Source organism: Macrotis lagotis, chromosome 8, assembly GCF_037893015.1.
Source record: "Macrotis lagotis isolate mMagLag1 chromosome 8, bilby.v1.9.chrom.fasta, whole genome shotgun sequence".
Lineage (NCBI taxonomy): Eukaryota > Metazoa > Chordata > Mammalia > Peramelemorphia > Peramelidae > Macrotis > Macrotis lagotis.
The window spans coordinates 183,733,130-183,758,216 of record NC_133665.1 but is presented as its reverse complement, the minus strand read 5'-3'; the positions used below and the strand labels follow the sequence as shown (position 1 = coordinate 183,758,216).

General features: G+C 40.9%; 1 protein-coding gene across 3 annotated transcripts in view; it reads right to left on the bottom strand.

The window, feature by feature from the left end:
• The window catches only part of ARHGEF3 (Rho guanine nucleotide exchange factor 3), a 281,901-nt gene that overhangs the window by 239,351 nt on the left and 17,463 nt on the right, over positions 1-25,087 (bottom strand). The window contains exons 1-2 of one of the 3 annotated variants that reach the window (XM_074199130.1): positions 13,312-14,029; positions 11,394-11,483 (exon numbers count right to left, since the gene is read on the bottom strand). In XM_074199130.1, coding sequence (XP_074055231.1) covers positions 11,394-11,455 — 62 coding nt within the window. In that variant the 5' untranslated portion in view covers positions 11,456-11,483; positions 13,312-14,029. Of the gene's footprint in view, positions 1-6,138; positions 11,368-11,393; positions 11,484-13,311; positions 14,030-25,087 lie in introns of those variants that run through there. The other 2 variants (XM_074199129.1, XM_074199131.1) reach the window with 2 other exon arrangements.

The window sequence follows — 25,087 nt, the reverse complement described above, 5'->3', positions numbered from 1 at the left end:
AGTCTCCACAAGGTCCTTCCTCGACTCTCCCCATCCAGGCCACTCCTAGAGCTGGCCCAAACATACATAAATCTTTGACAGATGGTTGTTATTTTAAAAGAATCATTGAATATTTAAAATAAATTAATTATTATTTTCACTAGAACATAAGGCCCTTGAGGGTAGGGACTCTTCTGTTTGCTTGTACACTTAACGCCAATGCTCAATGACTCCATCAGAATCAATATTTTATTTGTCTGGTTAGAATCATCTCCATCCTCATGAGTAGGGCTTTGGGGCTACAAAACACTTTCTATATATTATCTCATTTGGTGAGGTGGGTGCCGTTATTGTCTCCATTTTACAGATGGGTACTCCGAGGTCAAGACAGGACAAGTAATGTCGTAATAAGAGTTTGAGGCTGGATTTGAACTCACGTCCACTACACCGGTCCCTCACTGCCTCCTGGTACTATGCCAAGACTCACTGCCAGGACATGGAGCAGAACACAGTAGGCATGAGTACACCAAGTTATTAATTATTAATTAATTATTACAAGCACCTACTAGGTGTACAAGTCAAAAGTAAAAAGCCACCTGAGGAACGTGCCTGAAGGGCGTCAATCCAGAGATGTAAATGGAGTGGAAAGAAGGAAAGGTCAGAAGGAGAGGAAAGGGAGAAGACAGCGATGGGCGGCCGAGCCAAGAGGAAGACCCTAGCCAGCCTCCCACCTTCCGTTCATAGGAGAATGAGGAGAGAAGAGGCTTAAGAAGGGCAGGGACTGCTGCAGCGGGAAGACCCACATCGATGAGCTCATGGATTCCTAGCAAGTGTCCGGCTCTCTTCACCTTTGACCCTCTCCACCAGACAAATTGACATCAAAGACCCTCAGTCACTTGCACCTTCTGGTCTCTGAAGTAGATCTCCTAAAACCTCAGCTAGGCCTTAAGCAATAAGGAGGGAGGGCGGATGGGGACAGCCCAGGTTCTGGGGACACTGGTTCTGAAAACTGCTCCTCCTGCCTCAGTTGGGGTCTTCTGGAGTCAGTTCAACCCCTTCTCCTATGTGTCATTATCTCATGTCTTGTTAGGTCGGTCCAGGTCATGTGGAAGCGCCAACATGTAACTCTCACTCTCTCTCTCTGGGCCAGGCTTGTTTTTGAAAAGAAACACCCACATCTGCACTTCATTTTCCATCTGATGGGCTAGCCCAGGAAAACCCCACACCAATTCCCAGGAAGGAAGCAGGAAAATCAATTGTTCTGTAAACGGATTTCCTCTTTTCTTCCAAAACGCACCACCAGAAAGATGTTTCATGAAGGTCAAATGAAAGGCAGCTTCATTGGCCTCCACCTCAAAGAGCCTCCTATCCCAGTCCTCCCCATCAATGTTTACTGTCAATTCAGATTTTTGGCAAAATCAAACACTGTCACAAAACTGAATTTCTCATCCTGGACTTTCAGAAATAATAATTTCTTCATCCATCAATTATACACAGACACACAAGGCAAGGAGAATTCTCACCAAGCCTAGCTTGGCTCTCATTTCCTGAAGGACCATAGAGAAACCACAAATACACACCCCCAGACACAAGCCTGCACAAACCTTTTGTATCCTCAGCACTGAGCACAGCCATTAGTACTTAATAAATGCTGATGACAAAACAAACTGAAATACTAAAATTGATCTATGTTCTCATGCCTTCCTGATTCCTTCCAAGGTCAGAGAACCCCTCCAACCCATGCCTGCCCATGCTCTGATACTCAACCTGCAGTCTCCCAAAGGTTCACTGAAAGAAGATGCCACCCTCGCCCCTGGCTCTTTCCACAGGACCAGCCCCAATTCTCTTTTCGCCCTAAAAGTTTTCGATAGATGGTGCCCACTTTTCTTTGAAATTTCTCACTGGTTAAAAGTTGTCTGGTCATTTCATCATGTCTAATACTTTGTGACTCTTTGTGGGTTTTGCTTGGCAGAGATACAGGAGTGATTTGCCATTTTCTTCTCCAGCTCATTTTACAGATGAGGAAATGGAGATAAATGGGGAAGTGACTTGCCCAAGGTCTCAGAGCTAATAAGCATGAGTTCACATTTTAGCCCAGCTCCTCCTGACTCCACGCCTGCGCCACCTAGCTGCTGCATGTGTAGGGATGAACACAGCCCTAGAATAGAGATAATAAAATAACTAGAATTTCTCAACAAGAGGATGGAGAATAAAGTCAACAGAATGAAAACTACATACAAGTTTCAACGAAAACACACATGAGTAAAGGTAGGGGTGTGTGTGTGTGTGCACGCATGCGTATGAAAATCAAATCCCAGGTAGCAAAATTGACTATCCTTGTCATATCTTGGGAAGAGACCCAGAACAAAAGCATTCATGGCTGAATGTTCCCCTGCCTGGTTCCAACCCGCTAAATGCTAAAGTGCTTGGGTTAAGATTTTAATTCCTTATCTTGTATATTTATATGACTATATATTCTTATATATTTATATGACTAATCATGAAAATTCTGAGGGGCTGGATTATATTGCCTTGATAATTCAGAAAAGTGGGCAAGGGACCACTTTAATCTGGAGGGGTCAGGAAAAGCTTCAGAGATGGAAGGGGCCTTTGGGTGATCCTTGAAGGATGGACCTGAATTGGAATATAGGTATTATTGCCCTTACACACAACTACTTTAAAAAAAAGAAAGAAAGAAAATCTGAGTTTAGAGATTTACTAAAAAAAATGACAATGTGGAAATTTAAGAAAGGAAGTCACAAGAAGTTTAAAACAGGAGCTCTAATCACCGAGAGTAACTGTTTACACATATTTTGCCAATTCACCACCTTTTTTCGAGGAGGCAGTCATAGAAAGAACACTGGTCATGTAGGGTTCAAATCCCACCTCAATAACTAACTGCATTATGTAATCTTGGGCAAATTGTTTCACCTCACTGGAACTCAATTTCCCCTTTTGCAAAATGAAGGGATTGGAGTAGATAATCTCTAGAAGTCTCTTCTTACTCTAAATCTATGATCTAACACTAGCCTTGATTGACACTACGCCCCCCACCCCTAGGCTCCTCTCCCGTTGGTCTGGAGGGCAGACCACCAAACTCCTCCCCATAACTTTCTTTATAGAGAGCAGAAACTGAGCTCTGAGCTCTCTCCACTCAGCATCTGCCGTCTTGCCTGGCTTCAACTCCGTGGAGCAAGAGTTCCATCACCCTTTCCTGCCCACCCCCCTCCTTTAGATGGTAAGCTCCTTGAAGGCAGGGACTGTCTTTTTATTCACTGGATGGCCCAGTGCCCAGTGCTTAATCAACGTTTATTGGATTGGATTCTAGAAGTCATCAAGCCCAACTCAGCCCCAGTTAACAAATAAAAGAACAGAGATTAAAGGACGGATAGTTCATATGGTGCCAGAATTCAACTCGGGTCCATGACCCAAGTTTAAGTGCTGGCATTCACTTCTCAAGTAAAGACTTCCTAACAAGGATTAAAATAGAATTTTGGAATTCATCATCTCAATGAACAAGAATCTAAATCGAGCTTCCCAAATATCTGTAAATGCATCCCTCTTCCAACCCCCTCCATTTTACAGATGATGAAACTAAGGCACAACAGGGATAAGGCGATGGTCCCAAGGCTAAACATCCACTGACAATTTCTTCTTACCTTTCACTGCCAGCAACCCTAAATTACTTCACTCTTTCCCCAATTCTTCCCTGGTTTTTCTAAGGAGAAACCATCTCAGGTAGGGCAAGACCAAATTGCTCGCCCACATCCCAATCTGTGCTGGAGATGGGAGCCGGGTGGGTCTGGAAGAGCAGTTCTTTGATCTCCTTTCTCCAGATGGCCAAACCATAGAGACCAAAACAGCTGCCCCTAAAAATATACCTCATGTGGTCCTATGGAATGCATGTGCAGTTGGGCTTGTCATTCCCGAAGCAAAGTGGACAGGACAGAATGGGGGTGGGCTGGGGGCAGGGGGGCTGGCTCATAAATGCCCCAGCTTCCATGAGGAATCCTACCCTCCAAACCTATCTGCGGGTCAGAGTAAAAAAAAAAAGACAGAATGGAAATGAGCCTCATAAGCTCTAGGACTCTCCAGTTATAAAGTATCCTATATTATTTAAAACCTGAAATTATAATAATATTGACCTATTTTATTCATATTACTAATGTTACATTATAGCAATAGCTATAAAGATTGACATTTATGTAACTCTTTAAGCTCTAGGCTTTTCCTTTGGGCATCCTTGCAAATATAGCAGCAATCTATTGTAGCTCTCAAGTCTTAATTGACTTAGGGGACTAAGGATCCACTGAGATGGTTTTTTGGTGGTCTAAGTACAAAAAAGACCCTCTTCTCTGTCTTCTGACCGTGGGACCTGCCCAGCCAACTCAGAGGCCAGCAGAATCAACTCTGCATGCTATCTGGCCATCCTTGAGCAGTCATAACTGTCAACCTCCTTTGTTGAACTATGACTGGTGGTCTCCCATCTCATTCCTGTTTGGCATCTGACCACAGACACTATCTCATCTGAGCCTTACCATAACTCTCTTTGCACCTCATTTACTTAGTAGTCAGGAGAGGCTAATTTTTTTTAGCCTACAATGATACATTGCATGATTTTCTACCCTACCCTATCCCTCCCAGTACAAAATCTATATTGCCCAGTACGTGTTCAGGTTTGGAAAGGATGACCCTTCTATAAATTCTGGTGACAATAACCTGCCTTTATGTTGCTATCATAAATCTCTATTTCTGTAAATAAATCCAGCTCCCTCACATGCTTCTCTCTAGACCTAGTCTTGGTTGAGCTCATGTGGCCATGGCCCAAAGGGAGACATCTGAGTTCCAATCCTGTTTCTTAGCTGTTCCATCGACTTCATCCAGATACAAAAACACCTTTAGAAACAGTTCCTATGTCTAGGGATGTGGAGCCCTTTTCAGTCTTTACAATGGTTCTCTTCACTAGTAGCTGTTCCACTGTGTTTCAGCCAAGTTTTAACTTGTTCATTGTCTCAAAACTATCAATTCCCTTATTTTCCCTGAGGAAGGTGTTAACTGTGCTGTCTATGTCTTGGGGTGATGGAACTAGGACTTTGTTAACCATAGACAGATTTTTGTTTTCATGCTTTCTGAATCTATTGTCATCACATCATTATTAACATATCTATTTAGGCCAAAAAAAAAAAAAAGGAGGGTACTGGGTCAAACAAATTCAGTTGGGGACCATGCCTCCAGCAAACATTCTCCTTCCTTTATTCTCTTCCTCTTGGGTTACTTTTCTCCAGTCTATTCTGGTTTATCTATCAGTTGCCCCTTCTTCACTGGGGGAGGCCAGGAATAGTCTATATAAAGAACAGACCAAAAATTTTGATAAGCAGGTGTTGGAGAAATGATAATGACCTTCTGCTACTCCACTGGAGATTAGGGGGATGGGGAAGGGGGGAAGGAAAGACAAAGGGGACCTTGTGTCACAGCCTGGCTGTGGGACTTCTCAACTTTGTTCCCCTAAGAGAGAAATGGTGAGAAATGAGAAGTACCTTAAAAGGGAAAGGGCATTGCTACAGTGGGGGTGGTTTTCATTCCCTCAAAAATGCTGGGCCATGTGGAGTTTGCTCTTAAATCTCTTCTCAATAATTGCAGCAAATAAATCTAGCCCAGCCCAAACCCCAGATAAGGAATCCCTTGCCTTCTCTCTTTTCTCCCCCTCCCTCTTCCCTTTCTCTTCATTCTCTCTCTCTCTCTCTCTCTCTCTCTCTCTCTCTCTCTCTCTCTCTCTCTCTCTCTCTCAGCTCTGTCTCTATCTCTGTCTCTGTCTTTCTCTCTCTCACACACTCTATTAGGCTGTCAAACTGTATTCGAGGGAGGAGGGCATCACTTCCCGCCTGTAAATGAGTTCCCTTCTACCAGCCCTTGGAAGAGATCCAGTCCTCCTCCTGAAAAGAAAAACATCAGCTGACTCCCTTTTGTAGTAAATATGGGTAAACCGCTACAGCTCTCCCTTGCCCCACAAGCCAACTGAGACCATTCTCCAAATTTAAAACAACCAGAAGCCACCGGACCAATGCCTTCTGTTGACTTGAGCCCCCATTCCCAACCTGGATTCCCTCCCTAGCTGGAACAACTCAACACTCAAGAACAGAAACCCTCCCTTGAACTTACAATGACATCAAAAGTCGAAACAACAAGATTTCAATATCTTATCGCAGTCAGCTCTCTTCTTCTTTTCCCTGGGTGGATTCACGCCTGCTCTGAGTCATCAGTAAAAGCCCCACACTGTCCAAGACATTCAAAACCCTGCAGAGCAGCGCCAGTGTCCTATTCATGAGCCTCTCTAGAGGCCAAACTCCTCTTGCGCTGGCTGTGGACAATTATTAGCTAATGTTCTAGCCTTAAACAGTCTTGATGACTTCCAGAAAGATGGGAAGTGAGAGCAGGCAAGGGAAGATGCCAACCAAAGAAACTCACACCTACCAGCAGCCCCCAAGAGAAATTTGGTTTGCAAAGAAAAAAATAAGCTGAAGAAATAAACAAAAGATGTTTAAAAGGACAAACATAATGAAAAACTAAAATGCAAAAAGTAATTGAAGCAAAAATATCAGGGGCAAAATGAGAATTTTTTCAATGTACAAATAAAATGGAGAATAAGGAAGAAATGAAATAATAGTGAAGCATTCCAAGATGATATAAAAGAAATGTGTGTTCTTAAGAAATCTCAGGTTAGAAGGAAAATAAAATTCAATCACTTCCCTTCTCCTGTTCATTTTACAGATGAAAAAATGGAGACAACCAGGGTTAAGTGACTTGCCCAGGGACACACAACTAATAAGTGTCTTGAGACCAGATTTGAAAAATGTTTAATAAATGTTGTTTTGACTTGACTCAACAAGTTTAGATAAGCCTCTAAAAATGTTTTAATAGGTTAAATGAAAAAGTAGAATTATTTCAGAAAAGGAGAGGATGGTAAAAACATCAGAAAGGACAGAGGGATAAGCTCACAAAATTATTCTAATAGAAAAAGATTTGGATCTTATGCAATCCAACATGATAGATCTGAAGACTGAAGAAAAGTTATAACTACTGGGCTTCCCCGAATCAATGACAAGCACAATCTGATCATGCTATTTCAGGAAAGAGTGTAAGAGAACATCTCAGGAATGTTGAAAAAGAGGATTCAATAACTAAATGAAAGAATTAACTATTCATCATTTTTCTCAATGATTTGGGTAAAGTGATGGTTGTGGGCATGTGGATTCAGATCTCCAGGGGACATAAAGTGAGGCTGGGTAATTGACAGACAGACTCAGGATTAAGAAAGATCCAGACAGACTGAAAGACTGGGCTAATTGGAGTAAAATGAAATTTTACAGACATAAATGAAATGTTTACAAATGGAATTTTAAAAAGGTAATCTCACCAGGAATACTATTGTAGTGATTTAAAAGGTTCAAGAGACATAGTTTCTGGGTATATTAATCATTTTATTTAATAAGGTCACTTATTTATTAATAATTAATAAAAGGATGGTCATTTGGTGGCTTCTCTTAGATCAAAGACAACTAGGGTGGCAAGCTCTAGGTTTACATGCCCTTTTGGAAGATGAATAGCAATCAACTCCTATTTGTTAATACAGTGGAAGGCTCTCAACTCTCATCCTTGCTTCCTGGGTTCTCTAGATTCCTTCAAGTCGTTGTTCAATCATTTCAGTTGTGTCCAACTCTTTATGATCCCATTTGGAGTTTATACTGAGGGGTTGCCATTTCCTTTATCCAGTTCACTTTACAGATGAGGAAACAGAGAGTCACGCAATTAATAAGAGTCACGCAATTAATAAATGTCTTGAGACCAGATTTGAACACAAGTTGAGGAGTTTTCCTCACTCCAGGCTCAATGTTCTTGGCACTGTGGCACCACTCAACTACCTTCAAGATTCAACTCAAATCCCACCTTCAGTAAGCTGGTTTTCTCTAACCCTGCTCTTCCCTCTAAAATTATCTTCCATTCAGCTTCCTTATATTCTGTGTGCACCATATTTTGCGTTTTGTCTCCCCCATTAGAACATCTCCAAGGCAAAGATCATACTTTTTGCTTTTTTTTTTTTGACTCTCTAGTCTTTAGCAGAGTGTCTGGCAAAGAGTAGGTGCTTAATAAATGCTTGTGGAGTCCTAGAAAGATAATAGACCAATTTAGTTAAGGCCAATGATATACTGAAGATTGTTCAGAGAGAAACAACAGGATAGCAAAGGGCCCTGAGGTCCCATTTTCTAAGGATGATCTGGAGGAACTGGGATCCTTGAGCCTGCAGAAGACATAATTTGAGAGGAGGTACTAAGTGTCCTCAAGTTTTTTAAGGGCTATCCCACTGAAGAAAGAGGAAACTTGGTCTACTTGGCCACAGAGAAGAAAACTAAGATAGAAGAAGCAAAGAGATAAAAGTCTTCAAAATTGGTGCAACCAATATTTGAGAGGGAAGTGGCAGAATCTGCCAATGGATTCCTGAAGTGGTCTTTCTGACCTTTGTGGATTAGGACCAAAGCCTGTGGCAATGGGTTATGGGGGAGGATGCAGCTAGGTTGCAAACACAGACCTTCAACCATCCAACAAGATATTCATGAGAGAAAAGCCAATCTGGTTTCTCCTTACTGACCATTTTGTTTCTGCTCACTTGAGAAGCTCCAAAGAATGTGCATTGTCTTCCTGTCGGGTGAGTATGGATTTTAATCCTGCCCTGTCACAAACCGGGAAAATGATCCCTAGTGTGTGTGAGTGAACCGAATGGATGAAAAGGCATTTATCAAGGGGGATTTGGCAGCAAGCAGAGTGCACTAACTGCTGGGAACACAAAATGAAAAAACAAACCAGTCCTTGCTGTCTGGGAGCTCATGTCCTACAATACCACACCAAGGAGGATTCAGTGATGAAGTCCTAAGGATGCCGCAGTGGCGTGGATGGCAAGCCAGGGGAAGTTTTTGCCCTGTAAAGAGGGCTGTCATGGGGCCCCAGACTACTATCACTGGGAAGAAGGGAATGGACCTAAGGGTTGCAGTGGAAAGTGGAAGATGTGGCAATGGGAAGAAGGAATCCCTGCCAGTTGGGAAGGGGACAAAGGGGCACAAACAGGACACTGGGAGGTGGGGTCTTGGCAGCTGGCTATATATCCCACTAGTCCATTTGATCACGTGGTTAACATATTAGTGATCTGTCTGTTGTGGTTCTGCTCAAAGGAAAAAAGGAGTTTGGCTTAAGTATACATTAGTGATTGATAGGGATCTATGGCTAGTGGGGGTATACATGTATAGCCATGAGATTGCTTCCTATAAGGGGAAGGGGGAGGGAAGGGAGGGAGAAAACTGTCCAATTCAAAATCATGCAAAAAAAATGATTGTTGAAAACTACTGATGCATGTAATTGGAAAAAAATAAAATATTATTTACTGAAAAATAATGTAAGGGGAGCCAGTAAACATATAAGGAAAAATAATTACTTTATAAAAGCAAACAAATCTCATAAGGGCTGAATGAGCAATCTGAAACTCGTCAGGCACACACAGCTCATATCTACTGGAGCCTCCAGCATTTAGGGCTAGAATCTTTCTCTTACTGAATTTAGGAAAATGGAAAAAGGGGGTGCCAAGCATTGATTAATACCTACTATGTGCAGGCATTACCCAGTTCCTGCCTTCAAGGGACTGACACTCATCTCCTCTTGAAGATAGGCATCTTCTGGCCAAGACTTGGAAGAGACACAAATGCCTCACTGCTGGCTTCAGTCTAATTCTCCCCTTCCTAAGCTTCAGAAAAGGCCCTGAACTGGAAATGCTTTTAAGGCAAGACCCAGGCTTTCTATTTTTGTGGGCATCATACACTAAGCACACGCTCAGTGGTTCTAAATACTCCTCCAAGAAGAGGAGCATCATTTGATGGAAGACCCTGAGTCCGAGTCCTCTGAGTCTTCTCCTCCCAGGTTAGTGTATTCCCTCACTCAACCTAGGAGTCAGGATTCTCAGGACCTCTCCCCATGTCATAGCATTGTGCCCCCCAAGCAGGGGGAAACCAAACATTTGCTGGTGAATAGGATGGTCTATCTCTCTGGTCTCATCCCAAAGGTGAGTAATCTCATTTGGTAACAGAGTCACAGCCACAGGTTTTATTCCATCAGATTCAACAATACCCCAGCCAAGTCAGCTCCATGGCCCAAAGTGTTGACCTGACACCAGGAAAGGGTCACGTTGCTCCCTGGCAGGGGCCTGCTCTCAGATTTCCCCAGGAGGGAGATTTACATGAGTCAGATCATCTCCACCCTGAATGGGAAGGATTAGCGTATAGTCTGACACACACTAGATCTGCCTAGCTTCCATGCAGAGGAGGAGGGTGGGGGAGGGCCTTCCTCTTTCCTACAGAATCCTGGGAGCAGAGAAAGAGGCCTTTCCTTGGAAGGCTGCTGCCAGCTCATTACTCTGAGCACAAGCTGTTTTTCCAAAAGGTCCATACAACTGAAGTTTCCTTTGCCACCTGGGGTTACCCCTCCAGTTCTTTGTCCTTGGCTGACCCTACACTCCCTCACCCCAGAGCCCTAAGACACAGCAGGAAAGTCTTCTGCTTTGGAAGGTCTAAGCATCTGGCCCCAAGGGGTAATGGGAAGCCAAGCCATCCCAGATACCAGCCCAGTCACTGCCATATTCTTATACGAGTCTTCCTGGTCCCATCCTCTCATACTGACCTACATTTCACTCAAGACATTCATCCAGTCCTCTGCTAATGCAGAAAACAGAATGCCAGAGCCTATGGAAGCAAGGGAGCCACCCAAATGGTCACCCTCATCTTCCCTATCTTCTCCTGGATCAGAGATTTGAGGTTCAGAGATTTGAGATTCTGGCCACCACCATGCCTGGACACCATTTCCAAACCAAGTCGCCATGGATGTTACAGCCCCAACATTGGAAGGGAAACTCCCTAAGGGCAGGGCCTTGCTTGCCAGACTCTAAACCCATAGCACCTGGTACATATAAGTATTTAAATGCTACATCTCTTTATTTTTTTCCCTATGAAAAGAATGATGACCTGAGAATTAAACTTCATCCAGCAATGAAGTGTGTCAATAGGGATGAGATGAGAAAGGATGGTTTCTAATCACTCCCACCAAGAAAATCTTCTTCTTCCTAATGGTAGTAGGGCCAGGAGGCAAGTCAGGACAGGCGCTGGCTGCTTAGAGGCCTGTCCAGAGGTCTGTCCAGAATAGGCAGCCTCATGATCCAAGCTAACCCAGATGTTAAGAGACCAACATAAAGCACCAGATTAACATCCGACACTGGATTAGGGACTGGGAAACCCCAAAGCAGTCCCTGCCCTCAGAGGGTTGATGCTTCTGTTGGATTAGGTTTTGGTTTTATTTTTTGTTTTTGTTTTTGTTTTTTTTACCTTTCCTTCTTTTCTTCCATCCCTCTGCAGGCATACTGGCTCATTACTGTAGAATTGTCCATTGCGGAGCTCCTAGCATGGGTCTTCCTCCTTAAAGAAAAGAATATTCATGTCCTTCAATGAACATTTATTAAGCACCTACTCTATGGCTGTAACTAGGCTATGTTACATAAATCTATATACAAAGAGAGATATGCATACATGTATATTAAAGATATTTAAGATGTAAAAGTAAACTAATAAAATCAGTGATTTTATCTTGCAACACTCTTGAATCCCCCATACTCCAAATCTAAACTTCCCCCTCTTCTAAACTTCCTTATTTCTGGTGAAGATACCACTGCTGTTTTTCAGTCTTCTAGGTCCATAACCTAAGCATTCTCTTTGACCTTTCACCCCACATATCCAATCAGTTGCCAAACTGTACCTTCATAAGAGAAGGGAAGGGAATAAGCCTATGGTCACCTTCTATGTCAGATACCATGTGTTTTTACAAGTATTATCTCATTAGATCCTCACAACACACCTGGGAGGTTGGTGCTATTATTATTCCCATTTTACAGTTGAGGAAACTGAGGCAACCAGAAGGGAAGTGACTTGCCCAGGGTCGCATGGGTAGTAAGTATATGCAGCTGGATTTGAACTTAAATTTTCCTGACTCTAGGCCCAGGGTTGGGTCTACTGTGCCACCTATCAGCTCTACTTTATTAAATTAAATTTTAATGAATTATTAATAGTCCTTTAAGTATTGCATCACCCCCTTCCACAAAACATCTATCAAATCCAACTCCTCGACTCCCTCCACTGACACAGCTTATCCCTAAATTCAGGCCGCCATCAATAAATCATACCAATTGGTCTCCCTGCCTCTAGTTTTCTCTAGTCCCTCCTCTACTCAAAGTGATTTTCCTTAAGCATAGACCTGACCATATCATTCAATCATTTCCAATGGTTCCATTGCCTAAAGATCAAATATAAACATTTTTCAAATCTTTCACAATCTGGGCATAACCTATCTTTCAGTCAGTCAATAAACATTCATAAGGGCCGACCAAGTGTTAGGCACTGTAGATACAAACATCAATTTTTTTTTTTAGAAAGACAGTCTTACATCAAGAAGTTCAGTTAGATTTTTGGGGTTTTGGGGGCAAGGCAATGGGATTAAGTGGCTTGCCCAAGGTCACACAGCTAGGTAATTATTATGTGTCTGAGATTGGATTTAAACTCAGATCCTCCTGACTCTAGGGCCGGTGCTCTATCTACTGCACCACTGAGCTGCCCCAAGGAATTTACAATCTAAAGAGTAAAGGCAGCACACAAAAAAACAAGACTATAAGAGGAGGGAGGAGAGGGAAGAAGGCACCCAACTGTTGGGGAGAAGATTGCTCTGAGTCCCCTCCTTAAATGTTGATTGGGAGCTGACTCATGGACACCCTATAGGATCTAGAGAGGAGGGTTGGTCTGGAGGGTCTTTGGCATTTCTTCCAACTCTAAATCTTTGATGCTGTAGATATTCTAGCTCTCCAAGCAGGCTGGGAATAAAAGACAAGGTCAGGTCAAGGCCAGTCCAGGATGCTAGCCAAGCTACCATGCTTCCCAGCACCTCCAGACCCAGATTTTATCAGAACAACCTTCATCTATCCAGTTTCCCTGGATGGGGGAAGGAAGAGAGGGGGAGGCTGGTGAGGACTAAACTGTGGCTGGAGAGCACAGTAACAGGTCCAGGGGGACTGCCCCCTCCTCTCTGCCCCAAAGGTGCCTGGGGTGAAAGAATGCACTTGACCTACACACTGAGCCTCCAGTAGACTTTATAGAAATCCGACCCACAAGGTCTGGTTCGGCCCTCTGCCAAATCACTAAAAGGGCTTTGTTACAGGGCCCTGCTTTGGAACAGTCCTTGCTGAACATGGAATTTTACCTGTAGAGCAGAAATGATGTTATCAGGAAGGCAGGAGACTTGCTCTTAGAATGGCCTTTCCCCTCCCTCTGGAGCCAGGAGACTCAGTGTAAACACATCTGGCTGGGTGAGGGGTGAAATTGGAGCTGGAAGAACAGAGGGTCAGTATCTGAAGCTAACCCAGATCAAATTCACCACCTTGCCCCCTTCACAGTGTCCTCCAACATGTGGCTCTTCTCTATCCATCATCATCAACGAGCATTTACGAAATACCACTCTAGGGATGCAACAACAAAGAATGAAAGTTTACCCATTCGTTTAACCTTGGCTTGACTCAGTTTCCTCAACTGTAAAATGAAGACAATAACAGACCTCCTTCCCTGGGCTGGTGTGAGGATCAAATGAGGTAAGATTTGTAAAGCCCTTAGTGCAGTGACTGCCTGGATATGTGACAATGTACATAATTACACGCAGAAAAAAATGCACAACTACATATTCAAATACACACAGAATAAATATAAAGAAAAAGTGATTAAATACAAGATAGTTTGTAAAGGAGCCCACTAGTTGCAGACTTCCTGAGAAAGAGGTTCAAGAGATAAATCTTTGGGGCAGCTAGGTGGTGCAGTGGATAAAGCACCAGCCCTGGAGTCAGGAATACCTGAGTTCAAATCTGGTCTCAGACACTTGATAATTACCTAGCTTTGTGGCCTTAGGCAAGCCACGTAACCTTGCAAAAACCTAAAAAAAAAGAGCGAGAGAGAGAGAGAGAGAGAGAGAGAGAGAGAGAGAGAGAGAGAGAGATAAATCTTGAAAGAAAAATCAGAAGGAAGAGAAAGGAGGAGTTGAGAAAATGGTATGTGGGATCATCTCTAAACTTTTTCTCTTGTTTTCCAAAGCCATATATATTCAGAACTCATCCAACTTTATTTTCCATTACTCCCAACTTCTACTAAAATTGGTGTGGTCTCTTCACTATCTGTGCACACGGCTCTCATTTCTTTCTCCATGTCATCCCTCATAATATCACACTCTCAAACAGAAAACAAAACTAGAATAATGTAGGACTCAAGGCACTCTTTTCAAACCTAAACAAATCTAACCAAAATGATAAACAAGGAATAAGTCTGAAGAGTTAGAGATAACAGAATTCTGTTGATTAAAAAATGGGAATACAAAGAAATTTATATAGTTCTCATGGCATTTTTTTAGTTTGGTTTTTTTTTTTTGCAAGGCAAATGGGGTTAAGTGGCTTGCCCAAGGCCACACAGCTAGGTCATTATTAAGTGTCTGAGACCTGATTTGAACTCAGGTACTCCTGACTCCAGGGCCAGTGCTCTATCCATTGAGCCACCCAGCCGCCCCTAAAATGACATTTTTATAAAAACTGACCATGTATAAAAGCATAAACATTAAATATCACTTACTGACTACAATATTATTATTTGTCCTTTGTTCTCAAAGAACACCATATCAGGGAGGTGATGCTATGACATGCAAGCAAATCAGATTTAAGTGAGGGAGAGTTGTGCAAAGTCACTAGCTTTACTTTCTCCTTCAAAGTCATCTGGGTCTGGAGCAGCCAGGTGGAGCAGTAGATAGAGCATTGGCCCTGGAGTCAGAAGGACCTGAGTTCAAATGAGGTCTCAGACACTTAATAATGACCTAGCTGTGTGTGTCTTTGGGCAGGTGACCTGATCCCACTGCCTTGCAAAAACTAAAAAAAAAAAAAAAAAAAGTCATCTGGGTCCTGTGGTAATACAGAAATCAGGATGACTGGAGATGGCTCTGAATGCAATGGGAGACTTAGGCCTTTTTAAGCCAAGATCTTTCCCAGGTCTCTGACTGAGACAACATCCATTCAATTGACTAATCAAGGATTAGTAAGAAATGAGGCAGAAAATGGACTCTTTTACCTACTTTGAAAAAAAAATCAATCTGGAGGGGAAGACCTTAAGGACCTCTGGTCAAAACAGAAAGAATTGCTATTTACATTCATTCTGAGTCAATACAATAAAAATTATATTCAATAAAGGAAAGATTTAAAAGAAATTGGAGTCTAAATAAAATTATTTTCAAGAACTAATTGTTCAAAAATATATTGTAGAAAAAAGAAAATTTCAGCAAAGAAAAGTTATAATAATGGAAGATAACATACCAAAACTTATGGGTTGAAGTCAAAGCAGTTATTAAGAGAAAACTTTTTATCTCTAAACCCATCAACAAAAAAGAGAAACAAACGAGTTAACCAGACATTCAATTTTTAAAAAAAACCTTTGAATCAAATCAAGAGCAAATCCAAAACTCCCAACTAGGCAACGAAATAGAAATTCTAAAATTTAAAGGAGGATTAATAAAATTGAAAGCAAAAAAAGGAATTAACAAAAAGTAGGAATTTTTAAAAAAATTAATAAAATAGATAAACTGCCTCATCTGATTTAAAAGCAAAAGAAAAGGAAATTGTTAGCATCAAAAATAAAAAAAAGAATTGAAAAAAGTAAAGAAGAAATAAAGGAATTTATCAGAAACAATATTGCCCAATTAAATGCTAATAAAATTCATAACATTTAGAAATTTTATATGTAGAAAAATATTAATTATACAGATTAACAAGAGTGTTTTAAAACTCAATATCAGAAAAAGGAATTTGCACAAGATAAAAATCAATTCTCAATGTAGATAGAGCCACCGGCCCTGGAGTAAGGAGGACCTGAGTTCAAATTTGACCTCAGACACAATAATTACCTAGCTGTGTGACCTTGAGCAAGTCACTTAACCCTATTGCCTTGCAAAAAAATTTTTAAAAATTAATTCCCAAATGAAAAAGAAAACCTCCAGAAAAAGACAGGTTTATAAATAAATTCTATCAAATTTTAATGAAGTCAGTTTATCCTAAAATATAAATTATTTATAATAATAGGAAAAGAGATTATTATACCAATTTTTTTCTATGATACAAATATAGAGTTGATAACTAAATCAGGAGAAACAAAGTAGGGATCAATATACTTAATTAACATTAACTTTTTAAAAATGAAATAAAATATAAGCAAATAGACTATAACAACATACCAGAAAAGTTATTTACAATGGACATACCAGGAATTGATACAAGAAAAAGAAGACCAGGGCTAAGTGGCTCAATAGATAGAGCATCGACTGGAGTCAAGAGGACTTGAGTTCAAATTTGGCCTCACACTTAAAAATTACCTAGCTATGGGACCTTGGGCAAGTCACTTAACCCCATTGCCTTGCAACCACCCATCCAAAAAAAAAAAGACCATAATTATATATAAATAATACTAACGATCAAAAAAACTGCATACTTATGTCACTAGATGCTGAAAAATGACTTTGACACAATCTACAGTTTTTAAAAAACCTCCAGAAATCAAAGAAATAAATAGGAATTAAGGTTTATTTAAAAAAAACCCTTTCCTTAATATAATACATAAAATCTATCCAAAACCAAAAGGCAAACATCATACATAATAGAGAAAAGTTAGAGGCCTTTCCAGTAATATCAGGGACAAATCAATGTTATCCATTATCATCACTACTATTTAAGAGAGTACCAGGAAGGCTAGCCATAGCAATAAAACATTAAAGAAAATTTGAGGAAATAAGCATAGACAATGAGAAAACAAAACTATCACTTTTTTAAACAAGATATGATAATTTACTTAGAAAACTCTAAAGAGTAAAAAAAAATTCATGAAAGAATTATTTCATTATAAAATAAATCTGCATAAATCATTAGAATTCCTATATATTACCAACAAAACCCATCAGGATGAAGCCAGAGAAAAGAAATTCTATTCAAAACTGCCTATGTTATAAAATATCTGGAAGTCTATCAACTGAGACACACCAAGGAACTATATAAATCAACTATAAAACACTTTGAAGAAATGAAGACAGACCTAAATGGTCTGGGAGAAATATGGGAGAAATATGAGTGGGATGAGCTCATGACTAATGGGAAGGTTAGTTCAAATCATAAAAATGACAACACTATTTAAATGAACCTATTCATTATTCTATTTTATAGCAATCAAACTACTAAAGGAGTATTTTATAGAACTAAAAAAATTCATATGTAAGAACAAAAGATGAAGGATCTTGAAGGAAGGGGGCCTAGCAGTATTAGATCTCAAATCATACTACAAAATAGAAATCATTTAGATTATATGGTAATGGTTAAAGAAACAGATAAATCAATCAGTAGAACAGCTTGGGTATACAACATAACAGAAGTAATGAAGAAAGTAACATTAAACCCAAACATTCCACCTCCTGGGGTTTCACTTTTTGACCAAAACTTTCTGGAAACTAGCAGTTTGGTAGAAACTAGATATAAACTAATGTCTCACAGCATATACCAAGACAAATTCCATGAATATATGACTCAGAAATAAAGAATGATATCATAAATTCAAAGAGCAAGGAAATTACCTTTTGGATCTATCTACGGAAAAATGAAAGACCTCATGATCAAACAAGCTTATGGAGAAAAGATAAAAGATAAAGTGAGATAGAAAATAGAAAATTCTGATTATATAATGTTTTTCCACAAACAATCTAATGCAGTTAAAATTAGAAGACGAAACAGGTTATAGGTGGGGGGGAGGCATTTGGAGAATATTTCTATAATAAAAGTCTCATAAAAGGAACTGATTCAAATTTAGAAGACCAAGAGCCATTCCCCAAAAAACAAATGGTCAAAGAATGCAAAAAAAGGCAAAATTCAAAATAAGAAATGTGAGCCAAGAACAATGAGAAAAAATGCTCCAATTGACTAATAATTAGAAAATTGAAAATTAAAAAGAAATTCTGAGGTTCCACCTCACACCTGTCAGATTGGCAAAGACAATAAAAGAGGAAAATGATCTATGTTGAAGGGGCTGTAGAAAAACAGGTACGTTAATGAATTGTGGGTAGAGCTGTCAATTGGTCTAAACATTCTGAAAGGCAAATTGGAACTAAATCCAGAAAGTTACAAAATAGTGCAGACTCTTTAACCCAGCTCTGCCACTACTAGATCTACACTATAAAGAAATTGTAAAAAAGAAGGATAAAGATCATATAAAGTGCCCTAAAAATCTTAATTTAGTTTTAAATTTTAAACACTTTTATTTAAGGCTATTAAATATATAAATTATATTAAATTATAATGCAAATAAAAATTATAAGTACTTATATAAATATTTTATTTATCATTTAAGCTATTAAAGTCTAGAACTACACTTGGATTTTGGAATCACTCAAAAATATTTATAGGAGCAATTTTTGTAGTAGCCCCAAACTGTAAATGAAATGAGTGCCCTTCAATTACAGAATGGTTAAACAATTATGATATATAGAATGTAATGGAATAATATTACTATACAATAAGGAATGACCAAAAGGACAGTTGGAGAAAAAATTAAAGACCTCTATGAATTACCAAGGCAAAGAGAAAGAATCAGAAATGAGAGTTCAAATAACTTTGAAAGACTGTTGACTTCTGATCCACATAATGATCATGAGAATAGAGGACTATAGATAAAATATGCCATGTAACTTCTACCAGAGACACAATGGACTTAAATGCAGGATGAGATATATATTTTGATATGGTCAATTGTTTTTAGGAATTATCCATAATTGTTATGAGAACTTTCTTTTGTTGTTGGATTTTAATTTAAATTTTTTTTCAGTTGTTCAATGGGAATAGGGAGAAAAGATATTAAAAAAAAAGGTATTTGCTTTTATTTCACTGAGGCCCAAAGTTTAAATTACTCTCTCAAGGTCACACACAGCATTTATTTGCTAAAATGAATTAATCTTTAAAAAGCTGTGGTGAAGTGTATGCAGGGGCAATTTTAAAGGAGATTCCTTTGGAAATTTTTCATGAATGTGTGACTTTATAGACTAAACTTGAATAATAAAGAATTTTTTTAAAGTAAAAAACCAGTATTCTTAACTCTCTTAAAATGCAGGGTCTCCCATGACCTCATGTCCTACCCTCTGTCGCCTTCTCCTTTGATCCATCTTATTTGTTACCAATGAAACCTTCCCAAAGCATATTTCTGACTCTGGAGTTGGGGAGATGACCTGTTGTTTAGTCATTTTCTTTTATGTCTGACTCTATTTGGACTCCATTTGGAGTTTTCTTGGCAAAGAAGTGGTTTGCAGTTTCCTTCTCCAGTCCATTTTATAGATAAGGAAATTGAGGTAAAAAGGGTGAAGTGACTTGTCCAGGGTCACACAGCTAGGCAGTATCTGAGGTCACATTTGAACTAAGGAAGAGGAGTCTTCCTGACTCCAGTCCTACTGCACTAAGGCAGATCTAATTGTCCATCACTTGCTCCCCCCTTGGGAACTGCTAGAATGTTGGAGATGGAAGGGACCTTCAAAATCATCCAGTACCTCCTTCTCCCATTTTACAGATAGGGAAATTCAGACCCAATTTGGGGAAACTACTAACATTCATGGAAGTCTGGAATTCACCATCGTGCCTCAACTTCCTTCTTACCCTGGCAGTTCCCTTGGCACTTGGGGCTTTCTCCCACTGGACCCTCTCTCCATTCCCACAGTTGCCTTCTCCCCTTGAGTTGTTCCTGGACATCCATGTCATGGCAGAGTCTAGGGCAGCTGCCTTCCTCTCTCCTCCAAGCTCTGACTCTGACCCTCTTGACCAACAATGCTTCCTCCTGGGTATCTTCCCAGTTCTGTGTTCTCTTCCCCAGGTAGAATATAAGTTCCTTGAGAGTTTGTTGGTATTTGAATCCCCCTCCACACCCATCCTTAGCATACACGGAGCCACAGCAAACCTGCTACAAGAATCCCCCACCCTGTCCACCCCTAGAGCAGCCTCATCCAAGTTCAAAGTCTTAGGTTTACTTGCCTTGCCTTGTCTGGTACCTAAGTGCCCCAAAGACCTGTTACTGTGTTATTTATCATTACCAGTATTTGCCAGACACCGTACTGGGTCCTAGGGAGAGAAATACAGTGAAAAAAAAAATGTTTTGAATCTTTGAATTCGAATCATTCAGGTATGTCTAATTCAGTTTGACCCCTTTTGGAATTTTCTTGGCAAAGATACTGGAGGAGTTTGCCATTTCCTTCTCCAACTCATTTTACAGATGAGGTAACTGAAGCAAACAGGGTAAAGTGACTTGCTCAGGGTCACACAATTCAAGTTTGAGACACATTTGAACTCAGGCCCTCCTGATCCCAGGTCTTGTACCCTATCCACTGAGTCACCCAAATGCCTCTAAGAAGAGATTTTAAAGTTTAGCTGGTCAAGCCCGTTCATTTAACAAATGAGGGAACTGAGGTTGAAAGTGATTTATTTGCCCAAGGTCTCACAGGATCAAAGATTAAAGTTTATATCTAGTTCAATTCCATTCCCCACCCTTTTTTTACAGATGAGGAAACTGAGGCCCAAAGTTTAAATTACTCTCTCAAGGTCACACAGATGACAAAGGCAGAATTAGAAACCAGATCCCAAACTGACCAGACTCCCCACTGCATGGCTACAGTAGCCAGCATTTACCAAACTCCTCCCAAATGGAAGAGAGAGGACAAAGTAGCTGCATGTGATGAACGGAGAAGGAAAGAACTGGAGGCCAAAGTCTTTTCCCATTCGGGCTCCAGGAGGCTTCTGTGGCATCCTCTCTCCTGTGGCTACATTCTCAGCAACCCTGGTTGTACAGACTCGAATTCACATTGTGACCTGGGGTTAGGGGAGGAGGGAGAGAGGGAAGGAGGATGCATCTTCCCTCCAAGAGTTGGCAAAAATCAAAGTCACGACCATCATGACCAGATATCCAAGTCTCACACTCTCCTCTAGCCCTCCATGCCCAAAGGTCTACCAAGACCCTTCTTGGCCAATGAAAAGCCAACAGCCCACCTCCTTGGATCTGAGGGAAGCATGGCTGCACCACTAAGACAGCAAAGACCAGAGGATCCAGCCAGATGTGCCATCACTGCCCACAAGGTGGGGGCGGGCATTCTGTCAACACTAGGCCTGCTCTGGCTTGCTTACTCATCCTTCCCTCCCAATCAGGGAGGGGGCATGAGCTCCCAGGGCCTGTTACTGCAGAGAATCCGTCAGCGGCAAAGTAGGAAGCTCCCCACCACCCAACAGTCATAGCTCGGTCTGATTGCTATTTAATGGAAGTTGGGGTGTCCTGCCTGTAGAACACTCCCAGCACCTCCACATCAAGTCTCTCTGGTTTCCAAAACAAAGAACAGCCCATTTAAAATCACAGAACCCAGTTATCATTTGCTGGCCCTCACTCAACTCTGAGATGATGACTTGGGGAGTAGAGAGGGCTTCCTGAATTCTGCCCATGCCTTCATCCCTAGAAATCACCAGGGCTACAGAATCCCAGAATTCTGGAATAAAAGGAGACAACAGTGGGCTTCTAGTCCAAAGAGCATCTGAAAACGGATCCCTGTAAATAAAAGGGTCATCCAGGCTTTGGTTCAAGGCTTCCAATGAGCTTTGGAAGCAGCCCCTTCACCTCTAATCCTTAGGAAGTCTTTTCTTTAACCAAACTTATATTTGCCATAAATAGGTTTTACCATCCCCAGCCTCTGCCTTCCAATCTCTCCTCCACCATTACCCAAGGAATATTCCCAGTAGACAGTTCATACATCACTACCCAGCTCATGAATCTTCACAGGCAACCTATCACTTCCAAGATAAAATACAATAAAATTCATTCATTTGGTCTTTTCTATAACTTGACTTCAGCCTATCCCTCTAAACTGGTTTACATTCCTCCCCTTTATACAACCAAACTGGTACCTTGCTCAAGGAAGACATTTCTAAAAACCTAAAAAAAAAAAAAAAAAATTAACCAGCTGTCCTTGGAGGTCAAAGAATGAATAATGTCCATTTCTAAGGGTCTCCTTTCCATTCTTTTTTTTAAATTTTATTTATTTAAGGCAACAGGATTAAGTGGCTTGCCCAAGACCACACAGCTAGGTAGTTATTAAGTGTCTGTGACCGGATTTGAACCCAGGTCCTCCTGACTCTGGGGTCAGTGCTCTATCCACTGTATGATAACCTAGATGCCTCTTCCTTCTAGTCTAATAGTGGCCAAATCAAAGACACACACATAAGAAGATCCAGAATAAAAATAAAATAATTACAAACAAATATATTCAATCAATCAGTAAACATGTATTGAGGCACAGATACAGGATTCATTGCCAAGGATACAAAAAGAGGCCAAAGACAGTCCCTGCCTTCAAGCAGCTTACAATCTAATAAACTGAAAAAAATAGGAAAAATTTTAACAGAGGGAAGATCCTGCAATTAAGAGGAACTGCAGAAGGCTTCAGGTAGTGGGCAGGATCTTAGGTGGGGCTTGAAGCCAAGGAGGTCAGAAACCTCTGGAGGAGGGAGACATTCCAGGTAGGGAGGGAATCAGAGAAAATGACAGATTTGGAGGATCTTGTTTATGGACATCCGGGGGGCCAGGGTCACTGGATGGAAGAGGAAGTTTCAGAGAATAAGGGGTAAGATGCCTGGAAAGTCAGAAAAGATGAGATTGTGAAGGGCTTTGAAGGCCAAAAAAGCATTTTGTATTTAATCTTTTGGGATCGCCAAGCGGCAGGTGGGAAGGGAGGGCAGTGATGGAATGGAAAGTCAACATGTGAAAGCAATTTAAGCTCCATCCACTCGATGATACAGAGGAGAGGAGAGGGCTCATGAGCACAAACACAGAGATGAGAAGACAGTGGGAGTGTCTGAGGTCGGGTCACCCACGAGAGGTGAGATTATGGGAGTGTGGGCCCAGATGGTGAAGAGCTAAAAACAGTGTGGGGAATGTATTTCCTCCTAGAGGGAATAGGGAGCCACTGAAGTTGATTGAGCATGGGAGCTGTGAGGTTAGATCTGCACGCTCTGGCAGGACTGGACAGAGGAGGGAAATACTGGAGGTAAGCAGAGCAATTACAAGTTCAGGTGTGAGAGACGTTGTTCAGGGAGCAATGGCAGATCTGACTTGGAATGAGGGTCCTTACAGGACGGCACGGTCAATCCCCACTTAACAGATGAGGAGACTAAGTCTTGGAGAGGTCATGTAACTTCTCTGAGATCACAGAGATGAGAACAGAACTCTAGGTCTCCAGGTTCCTAGACCAGTGTTATTTCCACCACATTTCACGGCAGTAACAGAATGTGGTTCATTCACTCAATCAATCATCAAGTATTCATTAAGTGCCCATGGGCATTGGAGCTAAAAAAGTGAGACATTCCTTGCCTTCCAGGTGCTTAAGAAGATGCCAAGAGGGGAAGGTGAGACCCTTTCACTGGGTTCAGTCAAAGAGACTTGGGAAATTCAGGATGAGGGATGGGAGTGGGGGGAGTTGATCCATCAAAGAGAGACCCATTACTCATTGGGATTCCTAATCACAAAGGGCTTATAGGCTTAAAGAGCAGTTAGTACCAATTCTGTCTAAGAGAAAAACCTCCTTGGTTGCAAGGTCATGAAGTTCAGAAAGTGCTCACCCAGAGGTGCTTGGGTGGGACGACCTCTTTTCTAGGTGGGACAGAAGAAATTCTAACTCAGTTAATGGGATCAGACCAACTGCAGGGTCATTCATCCCCTGGCCTGGTCTGAGATGACCTCAATCTTGTGAAATAATCACTTAAAAATTCCTCCTCCCAAAAGACCCAAGTGGAATGAAATATTCATTAAACTACCCCTGGGACTAAGCAGAGAAAGGTATTTCTGACCTTTCCCCTCCACTGAATAAAAAAATCACTATTCCATAAATTAAAAATATACATTTTTTAGCTAAAATAAATAAATGGTACCATTAAAAAAAAGACCTCGGGGGTTGGGGGGAGGGAAGTAAGATTGGAGAAAAATTGTAAAACTCAAATAAAATCTTTAATAAATAAAAAAGATAGCTCTCATATTAATGACCCAATATGAACTATTGGAATAGAAATCAAGAAAATAGTAGGTTTCTAAAGAGTATCTGAAGGAAAGCTAAAGCCATCAGAATGTATATTTCTCCCCTTATAATGAACTCTTTTGGGGGAAGGAGCCAGGCTTTTCCTTTTTAAAGTAGAGTACATGCCTGGTACATGTTTCATGTTTAATCAATGTTTAAGTAAATGTTTTTTTAAAAAAAAAATGAATGCAGCCAAGTGGACTCTGGGCAAGAGACTGGCTAAGGAAGTTACAGAAATGGGGCAAGGATCATTCCTCATTTTTGCCTCCCTCTCCCTGCCCCAGTATCCAGTAGAATGGCTGAATAGATTGAGTTTGATTCAGGGGAACTAGGTGGTGAGGGGAAGGGGCAACATGAGGAGGTATCTTACAGGGTTACTGTGAAAATCAAATGAGGTAATATATGTAATACAGATTATCCAATAAGATGATATATGTTATATATATTATCAAATGAAAATACATGTAACCTTAGGGTGGTGTGGTAAGTTATTACTATTTTTATTCCTCTCACCACCCTTATTATAATTCCTAAATTCACTGGAAAAATAGTCCCTCCCAATTTGCATGAACTGATGCTGAGCGAGATGAGCAGAACCAGAAAAACACCGTACACCCTAACAGCAACTTGGGAGTGATGTCCAACCTTGAAGGACTTGCTCATTCCTTCTGGGCAACCAACAATCAGGGACAATTTGGGGCTATCTGCGATGGAGAATCCCATCTGTATCCAGAGAAAGAACTGTGGAGTTTGAATCAATGTATACCATGGAAACAATGCAAAGACTGACAAATTGCCTTCTGGGGGGGGGGGGGGGGGAGGAAGATTAGGGGAA